The sequence below is a fragment of the Botrytis porri genome, assembly GCF_014898465.1.
Source record: "Botrytis porri strain MUCL 3234 chromosome Unknown BPOR_014, whole genome shotgun sequence".
NCBI lineage: Eukaryota > Fungi > Ascomycota > Leotiomycetes > Helotiales > Sclerotiniaceae > Botrytis > Botrytis porri.
In genome coordinates, this window is record NW_024066088.1 from 612,014 (window position 1) to 637,074 (window position 25,061).

General features: G+C 41.1%; 9 protein-coding genes across 9 annotated transcripts; 5 read left to right on the forward strand and 4 right to left on the reverse strand.

Annotated features, from left to right (window-relative positions):
* Positions 1-294: 294 nt before the first annotated feature.
* On the forward strand, positions 295-1,185 carry EAF01_009554 (uncharacterized protein; the record flags this gene model as incomplete). Its single annotated transcript, XM_038917810.1, has 1 exon — positions 295-1,185. The coding sequence occupies one exon, from the start codon at positions 295-297 to the stop codon at positions 1,183-1,185; it is 891 nt and encodes a 296-aa protein (XP_038766619.1).
* Positions 1,186-3,121: 1,936 nt separating this feature from the next.
* Positions 3,122-3,916, forward strand: EAF01_009555 (uncharacterized protein; the record flags this gene model as incomplete). The annotated part of the gene is made up of 1 exon (XM_038917811.1): positions 3,122-3,916. One exon carries the CDS (start codon positions 3,122-3,124, stop codon positions 3,914-3,916), a length of 795 nt encoding a protein of 264 aa, XP_038766620.1.
* Positions 3,917-7,267: 3,351 nt separating this feature from the next.
* Positions 7,268-8,183, forward strand: EAF01_009556 (uncharacterized protein; the record flags this gene model as incomplete). The annotated part of the gene is made up of 2 exons (XM_038917812.1): positions 7,268-7,821; positions 7,847-8,183. 2 exons carry the CDS (start codon positions 7,268-7,270, stop codon positions 8,181-8,183), a joined length of 891 nt encoding a protein of 296 aa, XP_038766621.1.
* Positions 8,184-10,294: 2,111 nt separating this feature from the next.
* EAF01_009557 (uncharacterized protein) lies at positions 10,295-11,425 on the reverse strand (the record flags this gene model as incomplete). The annotated part of the gene is made up of 1 exon (XM_038917813.1): positions 10,295-11,425. One exon carries the CDS (start codon positions 11,423-11,425, stop codon positions 10,295-10,297), a length of 1,131 nt encoding a protein of 376 aa, XP_038766622.1.
* A 631-nt stretch (positions 11,426-12,056) lies between these two features.
* EAF01_009558 (uncharacterized protein) lies at positions 12,057-13,004 on the forward strand (the record flags this gene model as incomplete). Its single annotated transcript, XM_038917814.1, has 1 exon — positions 12,057-13,004. The coding sequence occupies one exon, from the start codon at positions 12,057-12,059 to the stop codon at positions 13,002-13,004; it is 948 nt and encodes a 315-aa protein (XP_038766623.1).
* A 1,132-nt stretch (positions 13,005-14,136) lies between these two features.
* Positions 14,137-15,237, forward strand: EAF01_009559 (uncharacterized protein; the record flags this gene model as incomplete). The annotated part of the gene is made up of 1 exon (XM_038917815.1): positions 14,137-15,237. The coding sequence occupies one exon, from the start codon at positions 14,137-14,139 to the stop codon at positions 15,235-15,237; it is 1,101 nt and encodes a 366-aa protein (XP_038766624.1).
* A 2,740-nt stretch (positions 15,238-17,977) lies between these two features.
* On the reverse strand, positions 17,978-18,478 carry EAF01_009560 (uncharacterized protein; the record flags this gene model as incomplete). The annotated part of the gene is made up of 1 exon (XM_038917816.1): positions 17,978-18,478. The coding sequence occupies one exon, from the start codon at positions 18,476-18,478 to the stop codon at positions 17,978-17,980; it is 501 nt and encodes a 166-aa protein (XP_038766625.1).
* A 714-nt stretch (positions 18,479-19,192) lies between these two features.
* Positions 19,193-20,446, reverse strand: EAF01_009561 (uncharacterized protein; the record flags this gene model as incomplete). Its single annotated transcript, XM_038917817.1, has 2 exons — positions 19,193-20,091; positions 20,191-20,446. 2 exons carry the CDS (start codon positions 20,444-20,446, stop codon positions 19,193-19,195), a joined length of 1,155 nt encoding a protein of 384 aa, XP_038766626.1.
* A 1,974-nt stretch (positions 20,447-22,420) lies between these two features.
* EAF01_009562 (uncharacterized protein) lies at positions 22,421-24,919 on the reverse strand. The gene is made up of 3 exons (XM_038917818.1): positions 23,532-24,919; positions 23,234-23,303; positions 22,421-22,968 (listed from the first exon to the last, which is right to left on the reverse strand). The coding sequence occupies exons 1-3, from the start codon at positions 24,241-24,243 to the stop codon at positions 22,560-22,562; spliced, it is 1,191 nt and encodes a 396-aa protein (XP_038766627.1). The 5' UTR covers positions 24,244-24,919; the 3' UTR covers positions 22,421-22,559.
* Positions 24,920-25,061: the final 142 nt, after the last annotated feature.

Sequence of the window (25,061 nt, forward strand, 5' to 3'; positions counted from 1 at the left end):
TCAAACCTGTTATACTCGAAACAGGACCAAAGAAAGCGAAGGGATAATACTTCGTTCAGTCGCACCTGTCTAAGAGCTCGTCAATGCATCAGGGAACATACATCATCTAAGACTCTCATTCGATTTTCTATCAATCAGGCTTTTCAATAGTTGGAACTGTAGCTCTATAGTGGAGCTCTCAATATATGTGGATCGACTTAGAATATATCGTTTTCTTGGAACATCGCATATACTTGAATTCACATTTGATCCGCTAGCCTTGTACATCAAGCACTCATCAGTATTCAATTCACCATGGATCAAACCATTAAAACACCATCTGTTCCAGAACCCGTCGCCCCCAATTGCACTGGATTTCTCAAACTACCCGTTGAGATACGAATCAAAATCTGGGAACTCGTTGCCAATCAACTACGCAACCTTGACATTTGGTACCGACGTCTCGGGCATTTTGAAGAGGAACGAAGCCAGTTCGCCTGTCAGGTGACTCGCTGGGTAACTCTTACTGCCATACCCTCAATTCTGCATGTATCTCGAGAATCTCGTGCCATCGGCCTCAAATTTTATCAATTAGATTTCGGAGTCAACATTCATACACATTATGGAATGAACATCATAAGTGAGCCGAGGATATATATTAATTGGGAAACAGACAGAATTGTTGCTGCGCAGACCAATGCACATGGATATGGTGCCTTCAGCGACCTGATTAATTCAGATGAACGTCTATGTGGCACAAGGTTGCAGAAAGTTGCCATTCGTTCTGATCATTATGACCCGGGAATATCAAGGTCTCTGGGGCGTCGTTTCAATGAGTTTCTGCTTTACTACGAGCCTTTTGTATCCTACGATAGACTCAAATCGAGGAATCTAACAATTGAATTTGAGCCCATTACAGGGGTTGATTTAATTGTTAATAAGGAGAAAGAGGCGTTGGATGCACATATTGAAAGTCTTGAGAAGGACGAAAAACGGTTTGACGAAGAAGTTACCCGAGCGTTGGCAGAAGGTAAACCCGTCCCTGTGACACTTAGAAATCACGTCGTTGGTTCTTGGAAAAAGCCGACAGTGCAATTGGGACGTATAGTAATATATGGAAGGACGAGTGATCCTGGTAGCGAGAAAGAGATATGGACTTGGCAAGGCTGGACTCCATTGAGTTCAGTTGATACTGCCACAAAATAGTTTACGACTGACCTAAGAGGTGTTTCCACTCATTCGAAAAAGTTCTGTTCTATGATTTCAATTCATACTTAACTGTTGAAATCTCGAGGGTCTCTTCTACTACCTCAGCTTTGGGACCGTCTTCAATTGGAATGCGAAGGAAATAGAATGTTCAAGCGGGCTGCGTAGTATGGAAGTTGGAATACCGAGAGCAAGATATAGTCAAGGACTGTGACTGGACAATCAATAAGGTGATATTTGTGGTTCGATATGACTATCTTTTAACAGAGAGTCAATTTCTAGGCCAATTAGGCAAGATGATTGGGGTCGTCGGGAAGGTTCCGAGAAAATGTGGATATATATGATAGATCTAGTTCAATTCAAGATAGTCTTGTGATAGTCACACAACTGCTCAATAATGCTATCATTTCTCCACAGCATGATTGACACTGCTAAAAAGAACCATTTTTATTATATAGAGAAGATACAATGCTTGTGAAGCTACTTGATTGTTAAATCAGAATTAAGACACTGAAATGTGATATGAAGCTTCTTTGAACCGGGTGCTGTTCTACTTGTTCTGTTATGGTCCAACCTCTTCATGGGTCAGCGGACTGAACACGACTTGTATAGGCGAAAGACACAAGCGAGACGACAAATATTGTAGATATGCAAGTCTTAATAGTCTTAGGAGTAATACGCTCAATTAGAATCTCACTCAGCGAGAGAACAGTCGCGAGGCTTGATTTTTGAGAAGTGACAAGCTTCATAAACTTATATTTCCAATCATTGACTAGTTTTCTGAATGTCGCGTTATTCCACAAGATACAAGTTTCTACCTCGCACTTACGGTTGTGACAGACATATGGCCGTGTTTTATGTATATTCTAGCGTAGTTCGCCGTTTTCCGGAAAGACTCACAGATGTGATTACAGACAAGAGCAAGTTTGGAGAGTATGCACGGCACCACGTCTGAATGTCGCGAACTGTGAAAATGACCGTTCTCTCATCGACTGGCGATCTTAATCAACGCCACAGTTGTTACCGTCTTTAAATAAATGTCTACGATGAACATTTATGTTTCTAAGAAGCCGGATGGCTGTATCAGTTCGTGATACGGTAAGAAAATTTGACAAATCATGACCATAGACAAGAGTATTCAGTGCTTTGGGATAATTACTTGAAGAGAGCTTCCCCCCTCCCCAATCAAGTCCTTCATTCTCATTACGAACACATCAAACTCAACTGACATTAACTTACTACTTATCTCTCAATTATCGGAATTCGATAGTCTCACCATTAAATCCTACATTTATCGAACCTTAGTAAAATCGTCGTCACAAGAGAAGCTTAATGCCAAATGCCACTAATGCAGGCTCATCTTCGTTTGACGACGAGCAACAGGATGAAAGCTCTGATTCATCCATCACCCAACTAGGCTGCGCAACGAGTACCCGTAGGGCGGATAATAACCTTGATAGATAATCCGTAAATAATCCATCTGTGGAATAGATAATTCAGAATCTGAATAGATAATCTATAAGGCGGATACAATTACTTATGAATATTTACCTATTTATATATTATATAATTATTTATAATCTTTTATACTATTGATAAAATTTTATAATTAATATAAAAATTAGTATAAATCCAAGCTTGGATTACTTTTAAGCTAGAAAATAATCTGGGAATAGCTTCATATTTTAAGCGAATCTCCGTTTTTTTTCGGAGAATCTATATATCCACGGATTATTTATAGATAATTTGTAAATTATTTGCAGATAATTTATATATTTGTGGATAATTCATTTATTTGTAGATAGGTGGATTATTTATAGATAATCTATAGATTATTTGTATAGAGCAGATGGTTTTAAAGTCTTGATAAATAATCTGTGGAGTGGGTAGAATCTCTGATGGATAATCTGTAGAGCGGGTTATTTGCAGATAATCTATGGGTATAGATAATTTGTGTGCAGCCTACACCCAACAGTCTCCGAGAAAGAAGCAATGTCTGCGATCTCCTCCACCTCCCCGACCAAACTACTCAATCGTACCCTCAACCATCGATCTCGAAGAGCATTCTCGTAAACCCCACCTAGACACATTCCATCAATTCATGGATCTTCCACTGGAGCTCCGCATCAAGATATATGAATTCGCATCTCTAGAACCACGAGCAGTTCCCATCTGGCCCATTAACACCGACCGAAAAACTGAAGATGTCGCATTCCGATTTGCATCCGAGACTCCTTTCCTCATGCAAGTCTCCCACAAAGCTCGAAGCGAATCCCAAAAGCTTAAAATCTACACACCCACCTCTGATAATCCATCTCCAATCCCACGTATCTGGTTAACGCCTAGTATCGATATCGTTTGCCCTGTCCGCAACGGCAATACCATCTGGACCGTCTTCCAATTCTTGAAATTCAGCCAAATGATCAATCGCTTCAACACCGAACGTGTCTGTATCGATACTCTCAAATTTCAATGTTCCCAATTAACGAATAATTTGCATACCTTTGTCGTCATCCCAAAATGGATGAATCATAATTTTCGCCAGATTCTAGCTTACATCTCATTGCGTCCGATTAATATCCGTCGTCAACCTCTTAGAATTGTTGAATCGACTATGCTTAATCTTGAACAGAATTCAGAGGAGGTCATGATGCTTTCTATGGAGGCGGATAGCAGATTCGAAGAATTGGAAGATATGCTTGGGAATCTTAGTTCTTTCCAGAGAGCTTAGAATGCATTGGATGAGACGACGGGTGAAAGATTGGTTCATATGCCTAGTTGGCTGTATAAGCATCGGGAAACATGGACTCAACCTGAGATTGTGCGCTCTGCGGCTTTGTAGATTGAAGCTATGAGCGACTATTTGGTTAGATATTGAGTATTGGTTGGATTGGTGCACTGTTGAATGGCACAATATACTCGATGGAGGATATAGGTTGCCAACTTACGTCTTGAGTGGTCGTACAGCGCATTCTGTGGGATGCGGTTGCTTCTACTGAGAGTCGGGGAACTCATTTACTCGGATTTTACCAAAAATTGCATGGGCACGGGATTTGGGAAATGGAACTAGGATGATGGATATCGCTTCGACCGCCCTCTAGTTCTTTGGTTATGATTACACGAAGAACTTCTATTCTTCGCGGATGTTTGAGCTATGAACTCTAGGTCTACTTTTCATCTTACATCTTCTTCGCTACACAAATCAGGAGTCCATTCTGATAACTTCCATGAAATCATAGCAATTGATGTATCATGTATCGTGTGCCTTGATTGTGTATCTCGTGACCCCATGTTTTGTTATCAACGTACAAATCAATTAAATAATCATACAATCGAATCAATTCAAAGTGACTGTATCAGTACTAAGTATATCAAATTAACTTTAACCTCATAACCCTAGGTTCTAATTGTGTCTCTTGGTTTATTCAATTAGCTGCAGCAAATGGAGTATTTCAGAGCTTGCTGTATTTACTAGTCATAGTAACATCAAGTCATAAGCTCCCCCTCCTCCTCCTCTGCCCGCGTGTTACCGGAACGTATTATCAATCAAGAACTATAAGCCTCCTGAAATGTAAGAAGAAGAAAAGAATTTTGAGCATTGATTTATTAAAGATAGACCAGCTAACCTTGAGTAAAGCCGATAATCGTGAACACTGGGACTTGCCTACCCTCAGAACTAGGTAAACTACGATGGCAGGTGAAACAAATTTCTCTACTGATAATTAGAGTCAATTGGAGAATCACGTGAAATACGGTACAGCTGCCTGTTTTCTTCAGCTATTCAATATGTCAATCCATAGCACCAATCGAATTATTGTTAACAAACTAGCGAGATACTAGCGCGATTATGTTTAAGCGAAAATGAAGCAATTTAGCTATTAAAGAATCACTTGATCACTGCTCCAAGTAAACTCGACAAAGATAATTACGAGATTGAGTTTTATTTAAATAGCAAATCTTGTGGATACAAAGACATATACTCGATGATAGTTATTTAACTCAATTAAGTGCACATTGATTTTCAAGACATCGACTTTCTATAAAATTTCCAAATACGTGATAACGACATTACCGCCAATAATTCACACCTGAATCTAGTTTCAAACGACAATTCCTATCCTCTAGAACTCAATTATTAAGCTAGGATTACAAATTACCATTACTGACTGACTTCCAATTAGAACTCTCTCGATATAAAAATTGTGATCGATCTTCAAATCTTTCGACATTCAATCTATCTATCTCGGTCAGAGCTATTGGAACGAAAGGTGCATCAAATGACCCCCAAGAAAAATCATCAAACGAAGTCAACATGTCTATCAACAACAGTATTTTCAAAACCCACGATAGCGCAACCAACAAATATATTCCCTTCAGTCGGCGATTCACAGAAGATATTGGGTCAATGATATCCAGGAAGCCTGTTATAACGAATGTATCGTATGGATACATGAGTCATGGTTTCAGGTTGCAACCGATAGCAGATCCTTGAATTCCCGGACGCTTTCTCGCTTCTGAAGTAATCAGCCAGTCCTAGCCATCATGCACGTCGATGCAAATGCTCGAGAGATAGCTTTACGACATTAAGAAGCCGGTCTCACCCCTCAGAAGGATGTCAACAAGGTAGACTCACCAGAGATAGAGAATCATCGCATCTGTCTAAATCCAACTTCTGATATTGTTTGCCCGGTAAATCAAATGTGTAGTTATTTTCTGAAAAGCTTAGAAGATTGAAAGTAGAGAGGGTTGCCATAGACACACTACCCCCATTTCAATATTTTCAGATGGTGTTTCAATTGTGCCCTCTACCCAAGAAATGACGGCCATAAAACTAACTGGGTTGAAAAGGACACTGCGGCTACAAATCTTTGGATTCATGATCAATCCACAGAGCTCTTTCATAGTAGAGATGTAGGCACATTCTATGCCCCATCAGGACCACTTTGTTGCTGACATGTAATTGAGTGTTCTAATGACTTGATTGGAAAACTCGCCCCAACTCACTCACTACAGGTCAGAAAGAATCATGATAAGCGCAATGAAGGAACTCAGGCACAGAGGTTGCCTAAATGCCCCGAATGGCTTTTCAAAGAATCAGACAACTGGCAAAGGCCCAGGAACAACTTCTTGCTTCATTGGCGTTGGAGCTAGTAAGGAGTTTGGATAGAAATTCTGGGGGTGGATTATTGTATGAATGATACCTCTTCAGCCTTTTTTAATAAAGAATGAGGACATCCTCGCAAGATTCAATGAAAGTCGATGTTCAGGAATCACAGATTGTAGGAAAGTTTAAGATTTCTCAATGAGTGGTCATTATATTTACTTCTGATGCACGATCAAAAACGGAGGATAGTCTGCAATTTTTGATAAGTCAAGGGCAGCTTTTATGACATCTAAGTAAGATGTATCTTAGTAAACACTATATCATTGATGGTATCACACTTCTTGCCAACAATTTTATATTTAAATATTCAGGTATCTTTGAATTATGTCTGCAACTCTTCTTTTTCATGAATTTCATAATCTACATGCTTAGGTGTATGTGATTTTTTAAAAAAAAGAAAACTTTGTCAGGAACACTTCCTGCGCTAGCTAGTATCAGCCTGGAAAACCAAACCCCCCTAAGCTCGCGCATCGGCTACACTCAATGATTCACACAATCGCATCTCTCCAGGTTTCGTACCGCTGTTGTACCGTAATAAGCGAGCTGTTGTAACAAGTATATATCAACTCAGTTACGGAATTTTGACTCATCTGTTTATTAATTATAATGTTCAATAACCCGCGATATCTTGTTGCTATCCTAGTCGCGTTAGATTGGTTGTATCTGGCTTGTTCAAGTTCCCTTAAAATCTTTTTTTTTCCTGTTCAAATTTCTGATTATTACATCCTCTTCTTTAAAATATCAGTCAAATCCAACTTCCTGAAGAACAACAAATCTACTTCAAAAACAAATAGATATCACACATAAATCTCCTCATCTGAACCGATTCCTGAGCTTCGAAATCCACGAGCTTTGCTAAGAACGCATATCATCAAACTGTCAAACTCAGCTGAACTCCCAACTATTCGAAACAGAAACATGTTCAGAACAACTCCACAGGGTTTCAACGGCTCGCAACAGAAACAGTTAGGCTTCTTAGAGAAGTACTTGAACACTTTCCACCCATTCGCTCGTTTGCTAATAGAATTGCGACTGTTGATCTGGGAAGAGGCTTGCCGAGATGAACGCACTGTCACAGTTTTCTCGAGCGAAAGAACTTTGGATGCGGAGTTCTCCCAAGGTCATGGCGATTTACCTTTTTATACTTTCAAAAGCCGCAATTCCATTCCGGGAGTCCTTCATGCAAGCCGCGAATCCAGATTCATCGCCAAGCAGCTCTACCTGCCAGTTTTCGACACTCAATCAGAATTTCCACTTGTCACAACATTGGGTAATGGAACAGCCGCATCCATCTGGATCAATCCTTCGACCGATCTCATCTGTCCTATGACATCGATGACTGATGACCAATGCGACGCGTTGACCCAGAAGATGCGCGATGTGAAGGTCGAACGAATTGCTCTGAATGATTGTGCTTTCCAGAGATCCGCATCAATTCCTTGCGATAAATGGGGCACATTCTCGGCCATAACGTCTCCTTTTCTGGATGCACGAAAGTATCAGAGAGGTCACTATCTACACCTCAAGATATCTGGTGAAACCTGATGACAATATCGAATTAACTAAATTCGATCGTAGGGTTGCATACCCTCCTAAGATTATGAAGTCGAAGAATGAGATTTCGCGTCGACAAAACACGTCTTTTGGGAATCTTCAAAAGGTGCTGAAGCAACAGCTTCTTGAAGACGAAAAGAACAAGAAGCTCGGCCGAGATTGCATCAAGCTTGATGCTTGTCCACAGTGGTTGTTTGACTGCCGTGGAAAATGGACTATACCACAGCAACGGCATATGGCAGCGAATCAAGCCAATACAGTCACGTATTCTAGGAGATAGATTTTCTGCGCGGAGAAAGGGGTTGGAGAATTGGCGGAAGATCATTTTGGGGATTCCAGGGGCTTGGGTTAGAGGGTGTAGGATTACACTCATGTACTAGTTTAGCAATTTCATCACGATTGATCATTACCAAATAAAATAAATATCTCAACACAACATGTTTGTATGCCAATTATTCATAATGTGCCAATGCGGTGCGAGTTTATGACCAGCGTTGATTGGTCAAATTAGCGACAATGAGGGGTCACACAAGGAAAGTTTTGTGACTAATGATCTGTCACTACTTAGCAAATTGACACATAAGAAAGATTCATAGGGATTAATGGTTTACATCATCCTGAGATTTTTGACATGCTTTCTGAAAATTTTCACTCATTTCTCGAGAAATGGCCGTGTGATGTGTATAACAGTGCCTTCCGTTCGCGATAACTATATAGTAAAACTTGATTATATCGGAACAAAAAATTCGACCATTCAAATCCGGTAAATCTAAGGTTCCGGTATAAAATATAGTGGCCTAAGCGTTTTGGTCAATATTTCAATCGGATTTTAGTTTTAAATCCCAATATTTTCGAAAAATGTTATATGATGGTAGCTAATCAAGCTTATTTAGCTGAATTCATTATTCAAATTTATATCAAATTCGAAAAAAAAGTATCCAGTACTCCGGTTTTGCTTAAAAGTCCGGTATTGCTACATAAAAAAGTGATCAAATGAGGAAAAAATTTCTAGTACATTCAAGATTCCAGGATATCCCAGTCCAGTATAGTCGAGTTTTACTGCACAATATATTTTGAGCTCTTAAATTCATCAGCAGCAATCAGATTATACTTTGTAGAAATGTATCATTGAAAATTTAGTGACTTTGAGGGTGTTTGAAGATGGAGGAAAGTGGTAATGAGATGGTGGCTCAGTGATAATGTTCGGCAATACAATGAGAAGTGAGGGGTGACAAAACAGCCAAAACTGTGACATTCTAAAGATCCGACGCACCTGTGGTTGTTTGAACCAATCAAGGAAAAACATGTATTTCAAATGATTGATAGTGCTTTCTTAAAGGAAGCTATAATGAAATGCCTCATGTAGTGACCACCTACAAACATAAAAATCAGTGTGACTGATCAGAATTAGCAGATCAAGTTTCCTCTTCATCCAATAATCCCATATTGAAGCCTGGTGATCAGAAAGATCCATAAGTCTCCAAAAATAACTGGGTGGTAGAGCTCGCGTTGTTTGTATTCACATTGATGTAAAACAGAATAGACTCAGAGATCAAATCACATGTCGGTATTGTGTCACTCTTACCAAAGTTCACCTGAAAAATTACTTGTGTTGGATGTGTAGTTGCAGTTGCAAAGAATGGTTATAAGTGGAGGAGATAGCTCCCATTTTACAACCCATATTTCTCAACCGAGATATTTCATAACTTCTCCTAATTAAAGCAGTCGATCGCTATCTACAACCCCTTTTGTGTATATCGTACTGAAAACATTTTTATTACGAAATGCTTTACCTTTACTTCTAACAAACGAGAGGCACGTTTACTTCCTTCAAGAAGTAGAGTATGTAGATGTATAGCTCCATAGAACAAAAGCAAAATCCAAGTTTATTCTTTGTGAACATTCTGTTCATAATTGTTCAACAATCCTAATTAAATAAGAAGTAATCCAAACTTTACCAGCGCTACAGTTATCATGGTCCAAAAAAAGGTTTATTGATTACATAGCTATGTCATCTTCACAGTTTAATTGGACATCTCAATTATCATTATTTGTACGATTTGCTCAGATGATTTTTCACTAATATGACTTTCAAGCAAGTAAATCCTTAAATTGGTCCTTGTCGTTGTAATTGTTCAACGCTTCCTTAGAAGTACTCCCTCTTTGGGACTGTCCAGCACAAATTTCCACATCAAACGCCGTGCGCGGCTATATTTCCCAACCGAACACCTCCACACCATATCCATACCGATAGACTCGCAAAAATTCAGGTACAGCCAGCCGCGTTTGAAAACACAATATCCAGAAAAAGAAGAGATCATATAATATCGACTCGAATTATCCAACCGCACTAACACCTAGAAAGTCTAGCCAAAGTCATTTTATCGGTAACTATCTCCATTGTGGCATAAGAATTAGGAGAATTATGAGCTTATGGGCTGTAAAGGTACGAGTCTCGATCATTAACCTGGATTTTGCAAGTGACCAATCGCTCTCGACATCGAATAGCCATTGAGGAACATCAGTGAGCTTGACTGTAGGCTTACCCACTTTTTCGGCCATTTCATCTTCCCACTTCTGGTCTGCCTGAAGTCGGGCCAACCTTTTGTATCCCCTTTTCGCATCGAGAATTTGGTCCCAATGCTTGTAGATATGAACAAGTTTCTCGAAATAGAATCTACCTGGGTCGTCTGATGGTCTATCATTAGGTACGAAGGTGAGTTCTACATCTGTGTTCAAACGCTGAAATGTGATGGAGTAAATTATATCTTTGACATGTGGGCTCCAATTACGGATTCCTTTCACGTGAAAGAATTTCTGCCATTTCTCGCCAATATGGTGAGCGTCATCGGTCACGTAGTCATCAATCGCAATTTTCGAAACACGAAGGATCTGAAAGAACAGTTTGAGGCCCACTTCAAAGTTGTGAGGGCTCCACTCCTGGACGGGACAAAATCTATCAATCGCGGGATTGAACCAGAAGTTAGATGGAAGATGTTGCACTATGGACATATCGTTAGCCTCCAGGCGATCATCCAATAGACTGTAACCTTTCTTGGCTGTCTCGTAATAGTCTTTGCACGCCATAGGACCTTCTGGAATAGGAATATCGATTCGAAACTTGAATCCTCCTGGGCCTGACTGTGGCATGATTCCAACTGGAATATTGCGTGGATTTACGTCAACGGCCTGTTTCCAGATCATCAGTTGAATCTCTCTGGGAAAGTCTTTGAAAATGGGGAATCCATCTAGGAATTTCTGTCGCAAGTAGACAGGAGCTAGGGCGTAACCATTTGGCACAATTGATGGAAATCGAACCGGGTAATTAGCGCCCAAAGCTCGCCCTGCCGCGTTTGGTAAACTATCGTATCCGATATCCTGTGTCGAACTAGGAGTCGATTCCGTCATATTTGTAGAAGCTTCAAGTGCTGGCGTCGTATCAGAGGTAATATCTGGTAGAAGGCGTTGGGTTGCCGGTCGCGCTCGTCCCAAACGTTTCATGGGTTTTCGTTGGTTTCTCATCTTCTTTGAAGGAGGTGCTTTTGCAAAATGGAAGTTCAGTAACAAATGGGGTTTTCGAAGGATTTTGTGTATTGACAGGATTCCAGAAACTAACCCTGAAATGATGAACACATTTATCCAAAATGATAGGATACGGTCGAGCTTGGTTACACAAAATTAACTTCATAAGAAGTGAATGATTCATGCGTTGGCGCTACATTTTATCATGCAGTATATATGGTACACAATGACAGCTGCGCAAGTTCATCAACTCCCGCTTAGGACACCATAGAAAAATCAAAAATATGTCGCTGTATCAGAAATGTATATTAATTCAAAGAACTCCAAGATACAGTCAAGATTCATGTCACAAAATAAATTATGGTTATAGAAGAAGCAGTTATTGGGTAACAATGCATATTACGGTAAAATGTAATCCAGGGAAATCTATCGGGCCGGTTTAGGAAACGTCTCGCTCAATTCCCAGGAGTCGCAATTCTCAACCTGGAGCACGTATATAATGAATATAACCTCGTGTTCCTTTGTAATACGGCGCAGTATCTCCATTCTTTTATTCGTGTGTTCGCGCGGTCGCGGTCTTGATGAGCGAAAATATCTCTCCACCATTCCAAATGAGATACTCGACATAGTTATGGCCGAAGCCAAGATTCAAGAACCTCGAAATGTTACTTTTAGATGCAAGAGACTCGGTAACACATTCGAGCTCCACAGCAACATGCCCCCTTCAAAGGCTTCACAAATTTTCCGCCGATCGAGACAGTGGGCTAAATTACAGCATATCGAATCTCACTTGGCCCACCATCAAGGCTACGTCTGGCCCTTAGAGCCCTTGCAAAACTTCTACTCCAATCCAGAAATAGACACACTCTGTCCCGTTATGGAACAGGAGTGGACATCAGAGGCGTTTTACACACTCTGCGAAGTAATGAAAATCATCAAAGTGTCTAAAATTGCTATCAGTGACTGCACACATGCCGAATATGCTCGCAGGAGCTTATGGGGGACCTTCTACACCATGTCGAATATCGAAAATTGGAGTTCAAGCTTCAGACATATCATAATGTATACAACGAAACGAAGCTTTGACGAGCATTATAGACCAAAATTTATGCCATACGACGGCAGCAAAATTACTCTAAACACGTACCAAAGCAAGGCTAGGAGCATTCAAATGCATCATGCCAGACAGATGTTGAAGAAACTCATTGCCATGAAAGATGCTCAAGACGTGGCAGACAAAGAGGCTGAGCGTGATGGCGAAGGGAGAACAATGGTGGAAGGAATTCCGGCCTGGTTATTCGAAGAGCTGTTCCAGGTAGATCTAGAGTTGAAAACGATGCTAGAGGTTAGATCTCTTCATCCTGAGATTAGAGAAGATAAAAGAGGTGGAGCTGGCGATGAAGGAAGTGACGAGGATGAAGATGAGGAGCTAGAGCTAGACGAGGGCATTGAAGACGAAAACAGTGATGACTATGACACTGACAATGAAGAGGAGGCAAGACAGTCACAAAAAAATCAAATTCATATAATTTTTAAAAATTCATTGCGTCACACATCGCAGAAAAATATAGTCTCCTAACTTTAGGGCTTACCGAAATCGTCAACTAATATCCCATAGTCTATAAAAGGCAGGATCGATCTAAATAATACATTGTTCATGGTGACCTAGAATGTTTGAAATTTATCATGCACCGCTTTCAATTTTATCTTCTATCCGAAATACAGCTGAAGCTAAGTTGATTGTATCGTAGGTCTGAGACGATTGCACCATGGCTATCACTGCAGAGCGGAATAAGAGGATGATAGAATGCGACTACAAGAGATTTGTTCGAGTACATATACAAAACTAAATAACAAGAGGTATTAGAAATATGATTGATGAACTGTTTATCGTGAGGTGAAACACTCTTGATTATATACCGTCTACCATGTATATATAAGTAAATGAATAGAATGTGTCAAAATGCTCAATTCGCTAAGTATAAGCCAACGAGAAGGAGCTTGAGTTTAAACGGCTAACTAAATCATGATTTCCCCAGAAACTCAGAGGCAAAAGTATAGAGTGCAGGTCGAAGTAGGATTGTAAGGCTATCAAAAATGTGAGAAATAAAATTTGAAACAAGTCTAGCTATAACACAAGGTAAAACTTCTTCTGGTCATAACAATCAGTTGTTCAATGACACTACTCTATATTCGCTATCTTCAATCCTAAACACACAGCCAAAATCACTATTTCTTCTATCCTCTCAAGAAGAAAGTCAGCTTGCATGAATGCTAAGTGATCAAGTGAATTCGAAAGTTAAGCGTGACAGTACAAGACACTTAGAGCCTTCGACACGAGGAAAGAGAACAAAGAAAGAGCTTTTCTTATACTGTATATGATAAGGATAATAATAAGATATCTCCAGGTACGGCGCTTTTCATATCGTGGTCCATAGCGAATAGCGCGATGGCGTGAAAAGCTCGCGCTGTCGCGCTACACGGTAAATAACCTAAACACTTCTCAGAATCACTGGAAACTATTTATAAAAGCTAGACTATTCCTCTTCCAAAAAACATCATCCTGGATACTTTCAAGACTTCCATTAATAGATCCCATCTTTCATTACTATTAGGACGAAATTCTACAGCGAAAAACTTTCCACATCATCCTCTCAACTATCAACTTCCAATTCAAGCTTACTTTGGAACTGTCAATACCTAGCGCGGAAATGGAGAACTCAAGATCATCTTTAAATGAACAGGTGGACACATTCGGTGAAATCAGCAGGGAAATCACAAATCTTGATGCACAGCACCAGGTCGGCAATGCTGCACCGCTTCGTTCCTCTGATATCTCTGGAAAGACACCCATTCATCTCCCAAACGAAGTATTGAACCTTATTTGGAGTCACATATATATCATAGAGCAACGAAACGTTACAGTCAGATGTAAGAAAGTCGGAGAGAGCTTTGAACTATGGAGTAATGAGCCATATTCTGTTGCTTTACGTGTTTGCCGACAATCAAGACAGTGGTTCATAGACCAACATCGCGACAAACAATACAACGTAGCTGCACTTGCGCAGATTGGAGGGTATGTCGGACCACTAAATCCACTCAAGAATCTTTGGTTCAATCCACAAATTGATCGCATTTGCCCGATTATCGAAGGAGATTGGAGTGACGAAGCTTTTATTACCATGTGCAACGTCATGCAAGTCACTAAAGTTGACAACTTTGCAGTGAGTGACTGCTCCCACGAATCCGCCATCTACAGTCCTTGGGCGGCCTACTACAGACTCAGCAATATTGATAACTGGAGCTTGAGTTTCAAAGAAGTCATGATCTATACAACCAAAAGCGATATCAATGAGAATCGTCAACTCAAGCTCGTCGAATGGAAAGACGGAGATGTCAAGCTGGACACGTTGCAAGAGAAGCGCCGCAGAATCCAGACAAACTACAAGGCTTTGCAAACCTTCAAGAAGGTCTCAGAAGCATACGCAGACCAAAGAATTGCAGATGCTCAAGCGAACTTGAAGGGGAACATAGCAAGAAAGGTCTCTAATCTACCAATCTGGCTCTACCAGAATAGAGAGGAATGGGAGGGTCTAAATTTGCAGATCATGGTTGAAGCCGGCGCCCTTAATCGCCAACAAGATTATTCTGCAGGCAACGAATCATCGGACTGTGATGATAACGATGACAGGGGTACTGGCTATGCAGAAAGCCAAAATGACGAAGAGGTCAGCGAGGAGGATGAAGATGAGGAACCCGAGGAAGATGAGGGTATTACGGATGATAACAGCGACGATGATATTGAAAATTAAACAGCGGCTAGCTGAAGTCGCAAGGCTCTTTGAGGATTGATTTTGTAATATCATACCGAAATCTTCACATGGTCAAGAATATCGCGCGAAATTTGCTGTATGAAAACCCTCGAATAATTACGAAGAACCATGCTCCTCCCGACGTTAGACATTGGACAAAGTTTTCAGGAATTGATGAAGTAAAAGAACACTTGAAAGTAGCAATGTATTTTAGGAAAAACTATCCGGACGGAAAGACCGAACAGATCAATTTAATACAATTGAATACCAAAAATACGATGAATGTGACTCTGAAAAGTGAAAGGCGTGGTGAGTAACGACCCTTTTCTTATCTATCTGCGCAATCCAAATGGCAGGTACTCGTGTACTCTTTACTATGTTGATGCCAGCTCCCCCAAGAGATCAATCCTCCTTAGAAGGCAGATTCCGAATTTGAGGCGTACTTACGCTCATACTCTAATCCAAGCATTTTATGCCTGGTGTGACTTTGTGCTCCTTCTTCTAACAATGAATACTAGATTGTTTGAAAAATTCTTTTCCATCGTTGTATCTTTATGTCTAGATTAGAATTCACAACGTGTAACCAATTTTTGTTGAATTGTGTTTCGTGTAGTTGTTGTGTACTTCAGACTGTGTTGTCACTCTGAGTGAATATCCAAGAAAGAAAGAGCACACTTTTGTGGGATTCCATTTCCTAACTTTATACATGTTAGCCTTGTCATATTATGGGGTTATTATTCATAGTTTCTTAGTCAGCCTGGACCAAAAAGATGTTTTTATGCTAGTTGTAATGATCTTTTGATTTGTATAGTAAATTTACTATCATGCAAACCATCAAGTGGTACAGTGTTCGTTGACCTTGAAGATCGAGCTGCTCTAGCGATGCAACGACTTTGAACAAATTAAAAATGCATAAGCACAATTGATTCCAATACTCAATACATTAATTGGCCTAAGATCATCACATAGCTGTTGATAAATGGTCTGTTTATGATTGTGCTCAGTGAAAAGTTCTTGGTATAGTATTTAGAAAGCAAATGCATAACGAACTACCAGAGAAGTCTTCTGGGTTAATAACCTAAGCCTCCGTAGATTTCTCCAATAATTCATCCACAGACTATCGCTCAAAAGCCAATTACTAGCTTGAGGAAAGAGAGAGATATCCAAGCACTATGAGCTTTATGTACAAAAGATTTTTCATTACAAGACTTAACAAAAACATGCCCAAGCAATAATCCTTCTTTTCTTTCTGGCCGATACCCATTTTAAAAACCTTTTAATGGCGAGTCCAGATTATCCAGTCAACGTGCGGGCTCAAAAAGTTCCTCTGAATATTTTACTTGATTCACTCGAAACATACCCATTGGAGCTATCTCCAGTGAATTTCTTCAAACAGTCCCCAACTCCCAACCGAAGATAGCCGAAAATCCAAACTCAACTGTCCGCAAGCTTAGTAGCATAGATACATTGAAGCTGAAATACAATGGCTACAGTAATATTGTGTATTGTAGGAAATTAAGTTATACTCTCCGAAGAGGTCTCCAACAACCAAGCTCAAGCATGGATATTTGCGTTATACATATATCCTTAAATCCCTTTTATTTTAAGCAATGTACCTGTACCTAGGCACCCAGTTGTATAATTTTGCGCAGCCTTGTCTTGTCTGGATAGGAAGCCGAATCCAGAGCCTATATCTCAAATACGTACAGGAGAGTGAGAAGGAAGGTCCGAGCCAATACACCAGATCATACCGCCGTATGACTGAAGTTAGACAGAGCGCTTGTTGATCGCCATTGAGCAGAAGCCCCAGGCATTAATCAGTCTTCAGCAAAGTATCTGCACTGATATAAGGATTCTAGCTAAGTGATTCCGTTTGAATTCGTAGCCGGGCTGAAGACACAGGCCTTCTAGAAGTTCTCAGAAATCATACCATTCAAAGATATGAACGCCGTAGCCACAAAGTTTAGGCGCGACCCATCATGTGATTTGACAAGCTTCTCTTCTCTTAATTACAGACTGATTTCATGGTCTTCTTGTGCACAATAGAATCAATTGTTTCGAAGAGAATCAATTGGACAGTTCTAGAGATGATGGGCATGATCTTTGACATAGCTCTTGGGTCTGTAGCATATACTGGTGGCATATGCTTGCATTGCGTCTATCCCACCTTGATCCTGTTTGGCAAAGTAAGTAGCATTATATTCTTAACCCCGATAAATTTGTCCTGTGTAAAGCCTTTGAACTCAAAAATAATCCTTTAAACATGTTTTTAGATACACATGAGGAAGTATGGCCTATAGATTGTAGACAATGGGGACGAGGACCGTATTCATGGAGGCCCAAGCCATTAAATTTTATCGTGTTCACCCAACATTTCGAAATTCCTTTGATAACATTCAATCTCTCTAGAATACTGCAGTTTTGATACAACTTTTAATCAGTACCGCGAGGCAATTGATATTAGAGATTTACAATTAATGGATACCTACAATCCTCAACCCTTCACAAGCTACTGAACCCTACAACTCATCCACTTCAATGACTCAAGCATCTATATCCCAAAACATTACATCACAGATATCACAATCTCTCAACACGAGTCCCATCCAAAAACAGGTATGTTTTGAGTGATTGGTCCACGAATACGACTTTTGCGAGGCTAAATTCGTCTCCGGTCCAATCTCCGTCCATTTTGATATCCAAACCCACATTCACCACCACAACCATACCAAAACCACTTCTACACCAGCCCTTCAAAACTTCCCCAAACACATTCTTCAAACGGCACACTTCCATTAATAATTGCCTCGAAAACACTTCTCGCGATCACCTCCGGCAACCTCGGAACCGTCTCATTAGCCTTGGCAACCGCACCTTCAATAACCTGTTGATCTCTACTCGGCACATCCACCGTATCCAACGTCGCTTTGAATCTCGTCGCTTCTCTTACATATGCCGCTCTTTGGGCTAGAAGGTTGAGGAGCTGCGTGTCTATGTCGTCAATACCGGCGCGGATTTGGGTTAGAGTATCGCAGCAGAGTGTGCCATTTGGAAGGAGGAATGAAGGGGTGCCCCAGGGGATAGAGCGCGTGGCATTAGACAGCGAAGGACAAAGGGTGGGAAGTGGAGAGGTGTAGCATGTCGATGCCGGATCGATAGGGGTGGTGGATGTGGCGGTGGTGAGAGCCGGAAGGGAAGAGATCGCGAGGAAGAGAGCTTGGTATGTACTAGTGAATCTCATGATTACCTTGAGACTATGATGCTTTTTTGATAATGATTAAGGGGTTTGTTTGAAGTTGGTTTAGGATGGTGGTTGAAATAGAGTCACTCGCGTCACTCCCAGCCACAGCGAAATAAGGTTAAATATCGGCGCATGTAAACAATAAATATTGGTTTGCTAGGCAATGAAGGAATGTAGAAAGTAGGATAATCCTACAATTAGTAAGACATCAAATTTTTTGAGGCTAAGAAATGTAGAGTATCACTAAAGTGTGTTTGGCGGGATGAAAGTATGAATATGGGACATCCATAAGGTTGAGAAATGGCTCAAAGTGAACGTCGAGTTCTTTTTCACTATTTTTAAAAAATTGACAACAAGAAAAACAAAGATTCGATCGGAACAGTATTTACCTTTACTTCGAATGAAGCTTTAGAACAAAACGAAGTTGCATATTCAAATGAGGTCCCGTGGCCTCGCCAAAATGATCTCCATGAAGGGGCTCAATCTCGGCATCTAGAATAGTAGCCGCTTCAGTATTTACCATATCATCACCAAATCATCACTTTCAACATGCATGAATATCTATTTTTGATAAATGCCAAGGTAGGCCAAAAAGGTATATTTGAAACGCTTAATCTAACATGCGGTGAGCCAACAGCAGTAGCTCTGCGGTTACTTGAACTTTTATTCACACAAACAGTAACTGTAACATCAAACTCAAAATTTGCGATCCCCTTAAGAAGGTGGAGCAGTTCCATTTCCTGGGGCCGTACCATTACCAGCTCCACCATCACCTCCACCGCCGGAGAAGCTAGAAGTGCTTGCATGTCCGCCATCAGCTTGAATAGTAGCTGCGACACTGTAGTAATCATCATCAGACCAATCTGCAGTGGTGTTGATACCGATTTGAATCCAGGCCAATAATCCATCGGTGATATCGTCGCTCAAATACATGAATTCGGGGAAAGGATCGAAATCGTTCTCGGCTTGGACGATGGACCACATGTCATCAGCATTGGTGGTAACAGCTTGAGAGTTGGTGTTGTAGGGGTATGTGGCTTCGACTGCGCTGCGGAGAACTTCGTTGTAGAAAAGCTGACTAATGTGGGTTACGGCTCCTCCTTGGATAGTGTTGTTTGGGAGAACGGTAACGTTGGAGTGAGCGAGGAGATGGGTATGTGTAGCACGTCCATCATAATGACCTGGGAAGATGGTATCGAAGGTAGCGACTCCGTCGGAATCGGTAGCTTGGATACCTCTCAAGAAGGTAGAATCGTAACCACCATCAGCAACATTTCCAGTGACGTTGATACCACCGTAGATACCAGTGGCGTTGCAGTTCCAGATGTCGACGTAGACCTCGGGAACAGGCTCGCATGTTGTGATGTCGATGTATTGAACCTCAAGATGGAGAGGAATGCCAACTTGTCCTTCAGTGACGTCTTGGCGAATAGTTTCACCGAGAACGTAGTAAGGGCCATCGGTACTGGCAGGGGTCAAGATGCAAGAGGTGTTAGCGGCAAAGATGGTGGATTCCGGGGTGTTGACGCTGTAGTCGAGAACACCCGTTTCGTTGTGGTTGATAGCTTTGTAGACTTCAAGGGTGGCGAGATCACGACGAAACTTTTTGGGTACTGTTGATTTTTATTAGTATTGATGTTTCTATAATGATATCGCGTACTATAGTTTTTCGAATAGAACTGAAATCCTAGGACTTGGTGGGTGTCACTCACAGGTCTTGAGATCGCGCTTGGCACGAAGGGAACGAGCAGCTTCTGCACGACGAGCAAAGGATCGTGCGTTAAGTTGACGATGCTTCAAGGATCCAGAGCAAGAATCGAGAGATCTTTTGGCAGCGGAGGCCATTTGATCACGAGCAGTGATCTTTCGCTTGATGGCATAGTGATTATGGTGTTCTCCAGGATGGGCAATGACAGGCGCAAGGCAAGCTGCTGAAAGAGCAATGGCAAGTTTAGAGATTTGAACCATATTGAACGTTCAAGAATGTAAATCTGAATGAGTTCTTTGAGTTCAATCTTAAAGAGTGAAGTGGAAGTGAAGATAGAGAGGACGATGGTGATAAGGAAGAGAGACTTTGAGAACCTATTTATGTTCTTGAAAGTTGTAATTGTTTCTTTTGAAACTATGCTTCATACGATGCATTCTCCATTCATCAACACCGCCATCATCTTAGCAAGTCGTCACCATGAACGTCACTGATATTCACTATCACCAGCAAGGTGAAGGATGCATTTAGTCTTGGTAAATATAAGATCCTTGCTGTCTTCGCAATGAAGTTCGTAAGCTTTAGTTGATGTCAATTCATTTGTTTCGAAACATCTCATTCGCAATTGGTTCAGGCCATTTCAAATAGCGTGCACCATTCACCGTGTTCTTCTTACTCTTTAAGGACTATGATATGGAGTATTCCCCATCAATAATGTCGTCAGGTTTCATAGTAGAGTACAATTCGCTGAAGAACCAACGAATATGACTGTATAACAAATATCAATCCTTGGTCCCTAACCTGGTCATAATGGTAGGACGCGCAAGTATTCTCCGTAGGAAGAGGCTTAACTATAAGCTTGTGAAGTGCCACTACGATTTGCAGTCTTAAAGCTGACTAGGGAAGAGGGTCAACAATGCTTTGAGCCCTTTAAGTATATAGAGTTCAAACTTTAGTCAAAATCTAATTCAACTTCCGGCCTCTCCATGGAGTAAATAAGCAACTTGCAGTATTCATAACAAAATTATCATCACACGAATGCCACAACAAGGCCGTAGAACATGAGTCGTGAATGAGGCTTCACAACCAAGTCTTACCCTGTGCAATACTGATGATCAAATCGCAAAGAAACACTAATTCTAGCCCCAACAATCCCCTATATCCGCGGAAGCAGGTCCAGCGGAAAGTAAATTTACCATCCAATGCGTCGTATGCTTTTACAAATCTCCATATGAAATTCCACAGGCCAATATTGCTGAACAAATTTAGTTTCGCTTCCCTCTTAAACATTTAAGCATAACCCCCCCAAATTCTGAAGTATAATTGGAGGAGAGCGGGGTTGTCGTCGCATGCCCTTAATTGCCAAGCGATCAGACTCGTCATCCTTATGAATTGCCAGAATCCACATGGGCTGATGGGATGCTCCACTGAAGAATCTCAGACTTCTCCTTGCCGTTATGAGAGGACTCGGCTACCTCTCTCGATGCTTAACCTTATATCGACAGTATATCATTATGACCAAATTGACTGAGGGCACAAGAATGGCAATCCCCTAGTGCAACGCGAATCTTCTTGATTTGATAAAGAAGCAGCGCAGAAAAATATTTCATATTTGGAAGAAAATTAGGAGTGGTCTCGAAGCATAACAGCGCCTAGGTATTTCTCACTATACCTAGCTCAATACAAAATGAGTGACATTCCACAAGCTTACTGTATAAGTGGCTGATATCTTCGGATGGCTAGAACCCCCTGGAGTTTCATCGCATTGATTTTGACAAGATGTCTGTTCGCGGAAGAAGTGGATGTTTGGGCGTTTGAAGCCCGCAAAATCATTCGAGAATACGCGGTTAATTGCTTGATTCGAAAAACGGTACAGTGAGTAATTGTGGGCTCTCAGATCAAAATGTCTAGATTGAGTGCGTTGTTGCGCTGGTTACTGTCGCTGTTGAATCTTAATGGCCGAATCCAGGTTTATGGTTTTATTATTTTTCCCTATTGATGTTTTCTGGGTTGCAAAGGGGGTGTGATTTAGTACCATTTTGCTGAGTAATCGGTAAAATATAGGCTGTTGAAGCGTAAAGGTTATCACAAACAAAACCATTTCCACGAACAAGAAAGACTTTTAAGATAATTGTTCTTTTCACCATATTATTAAAGGAATCCTGGTTAACCAAATGCGATTAATCGTTCACCAGCCATCAAAATGCTTGCAAATGCTACGAAGTCCGATGGTTGATACTTGCTATTTAGAGAAAATAACGGCTTAGAAAATGGTTGAAAGAAAGTTGATAATTTCTCAACGGAAAGAGATTTCCGTATCAGTACTTTGGAATCAATCTAAGATATATGTGTATAGAACCTTCGAGCTATGGACTTTCAACTGCTGCTCCAAATCTTCTTTCCTAGCACCCAAGTCTCTTTCACACACCCTTGTTTATCCATCACCACAAAATCCCCTCTGCAGCCGGATTCTAGGCTACCTCTATCCGCCAAACCCATCGGATCTGCTACATTCTCAGTGACTGTCATTACGGCCTTCTCGATTGGTATATTTGCCCATTGCATGAGATTCCTGACGCACTGATCAAGTGGAATACAAGTCCCAACAAGGGTTTCGGTTCCAGCTATCGTCACTTTGTTCCCTATCTTGAGCTGTGGATGCGGGATCTGAGAATGCCCAGGATAAATGCCATCTGGAAGACCGGAAAGCTCGACGGAATCGGTTACTAAGATAGCCTGTTTTGGAGAGGCGTGATAGGCCATGGATACAATTGATGGATGAAGGCTTTTGGTTGTCAGCATGAGAGCAGGTCACAGGAAAGAATCCAAGAAAGATTATTGGGATGATGGAAGAAAGGAAAGAGAAAAATGATAGGGCAAGGAGCAGGGCGGAAAAGCCCAGCATTTTATTGCCTAGCCGTAGATCTTGCTGCCATCCTGATGGAGAAGTAAAGACTTGACGCAATGAAGTGAATCTAGAGACGACAGATTTGAACTTCCACATATCTCGATCCAGCTTCAAATACATATGAGCTAAATATTTTACTCACTGAATGGAATCGGCAATCAACGAGAACGACGGATTCCATCGGTTTCCAGCCTTTGGACTAGATATGAGACCTATGAATGTTCAGCGTCACTTTCAGCCTAGTTCGGTCCAGGGTATACTTCAGTCTTACTTGTGGTCTAACAATCAGAAATTCTCAACGTCTGAATCAAGTTGGGTTTTTGAAGTAATAATCCCCGATCCATTTTGGGACTTATATTGCTGTCAAACATTGAGAGCCTCTGATTGCTGAACTGCACAGCAGACTATTGGAAACCCCTTCAACTTTTATATAAACTTACCAACTAGGCCTGGCTCTCTGTGATGCAAAGTATTCATAGCATTGAAGGTATGAGTCAATAGAGATGCACCGGCGTCCATACCCTTCAATCCTTGCTCATAGGTGGCCGCACTGTGTCCCATACTAACCGAAATTGTGTACTCGTCTCTCAGTTTTCGGATATGCTCCAATGCCCCTGGAAGCTCCGGAGCCATTGTTACAATTCTAATCGCATGTAAGAGATTGTGTTTTCCGTAGACATTTTCAAGAGTCAAAGTTTCGGGAACGAGCAGATTTCCGGCATTGTGGGCACCTTTCTTACTCGGAGCAAGGAAGGGTCCTTCAACGTGTGCACCCAATACGCTGGCCCCAGTAGATGGATTGGATGGTCTCAGAAATGGTAGGACGTTATGAAAAACATCAGGTCGGACAGTAGGTACTGTGGGGTAAAACGCAGTTACTCCTGTGCTTGGGAGATATTGCGATAACTTTTGTACACCATCATGATAACTGGTAGGATCGACATAATTTGCAAAGTGGAAACCCAAAGCACCATTAATTTGCAATTCAATAAAGCCAGGAGCGATAATACTGTTTTCAAGGTCCACCACTTCCGCGTAAGTATCACAAAACTCGTTCTCAATTATCATACCATCCTCATTGATAGTGAGAGGAGAGTTATCTAGCTTGCCGTGGGAACATTTTTGGCAATTGATGAATCGAGTGTGTCCCATATCAAAGGATTGATAAATGCGTCGCAAGGGATAGTAGATGTTGTTGTACTATAGATGATGTCGACTGTGAGGCCGATGTCAATATCGACATTCTATACTAGAACACAATCAGTGACAATGACAATGTGTGATAAATGTTGCCTTGGAGATAGATTGCCAGCTCCAAAGTTCCAACTTCCAAGACAGACAACAGACCAACCAGGGAAAGGTATAGTGCCTGGGTAGATATTTATAGGTCGAAGCTACCTCCACATGGCTAAGGTTACATGGTTGGGGGGAAAAGGTACACTCAATTGAATCAGTCATAGACATTGAAAGACTTTGATGTTGACAGCATATAATATGAAGGAAGACTTTTGAATACTCTCGATTGATGTCTGTATCCATATCTGGATTGACTCCGAATATCAACACGCAGACTGTGCTTTGTGCATTTTCCATGTATGAAGACGAGAACCCCTCGTCTAGGCCCTGTTCAGTAAATGTGTGTGCTTAGGTAAGGTTAAGCTGACAAGCTGTAGATCATCAATATGGTGGACTCGGAGAACTTCCCCCGACCAAAGAATCCTCGCGCATCATCGTCGCAATTGTGAGCCTCAATCACCCCGGTTGATACTATCTTCGCATTCCAGATAGAAAATCAAGAAATTTCTACATTTGACATTTTACATTTGACATTTTACATTTGACATTTTACATTTTACATAAACACAATCCCGCTTTGTGATTGCGTGGCTGACGCTTGGCCGAAGGATGTCTCCAGTGAAGCACTCAAGCTACCTTGATATGACATCACATCCTACCGGCCTCCAGCCAAT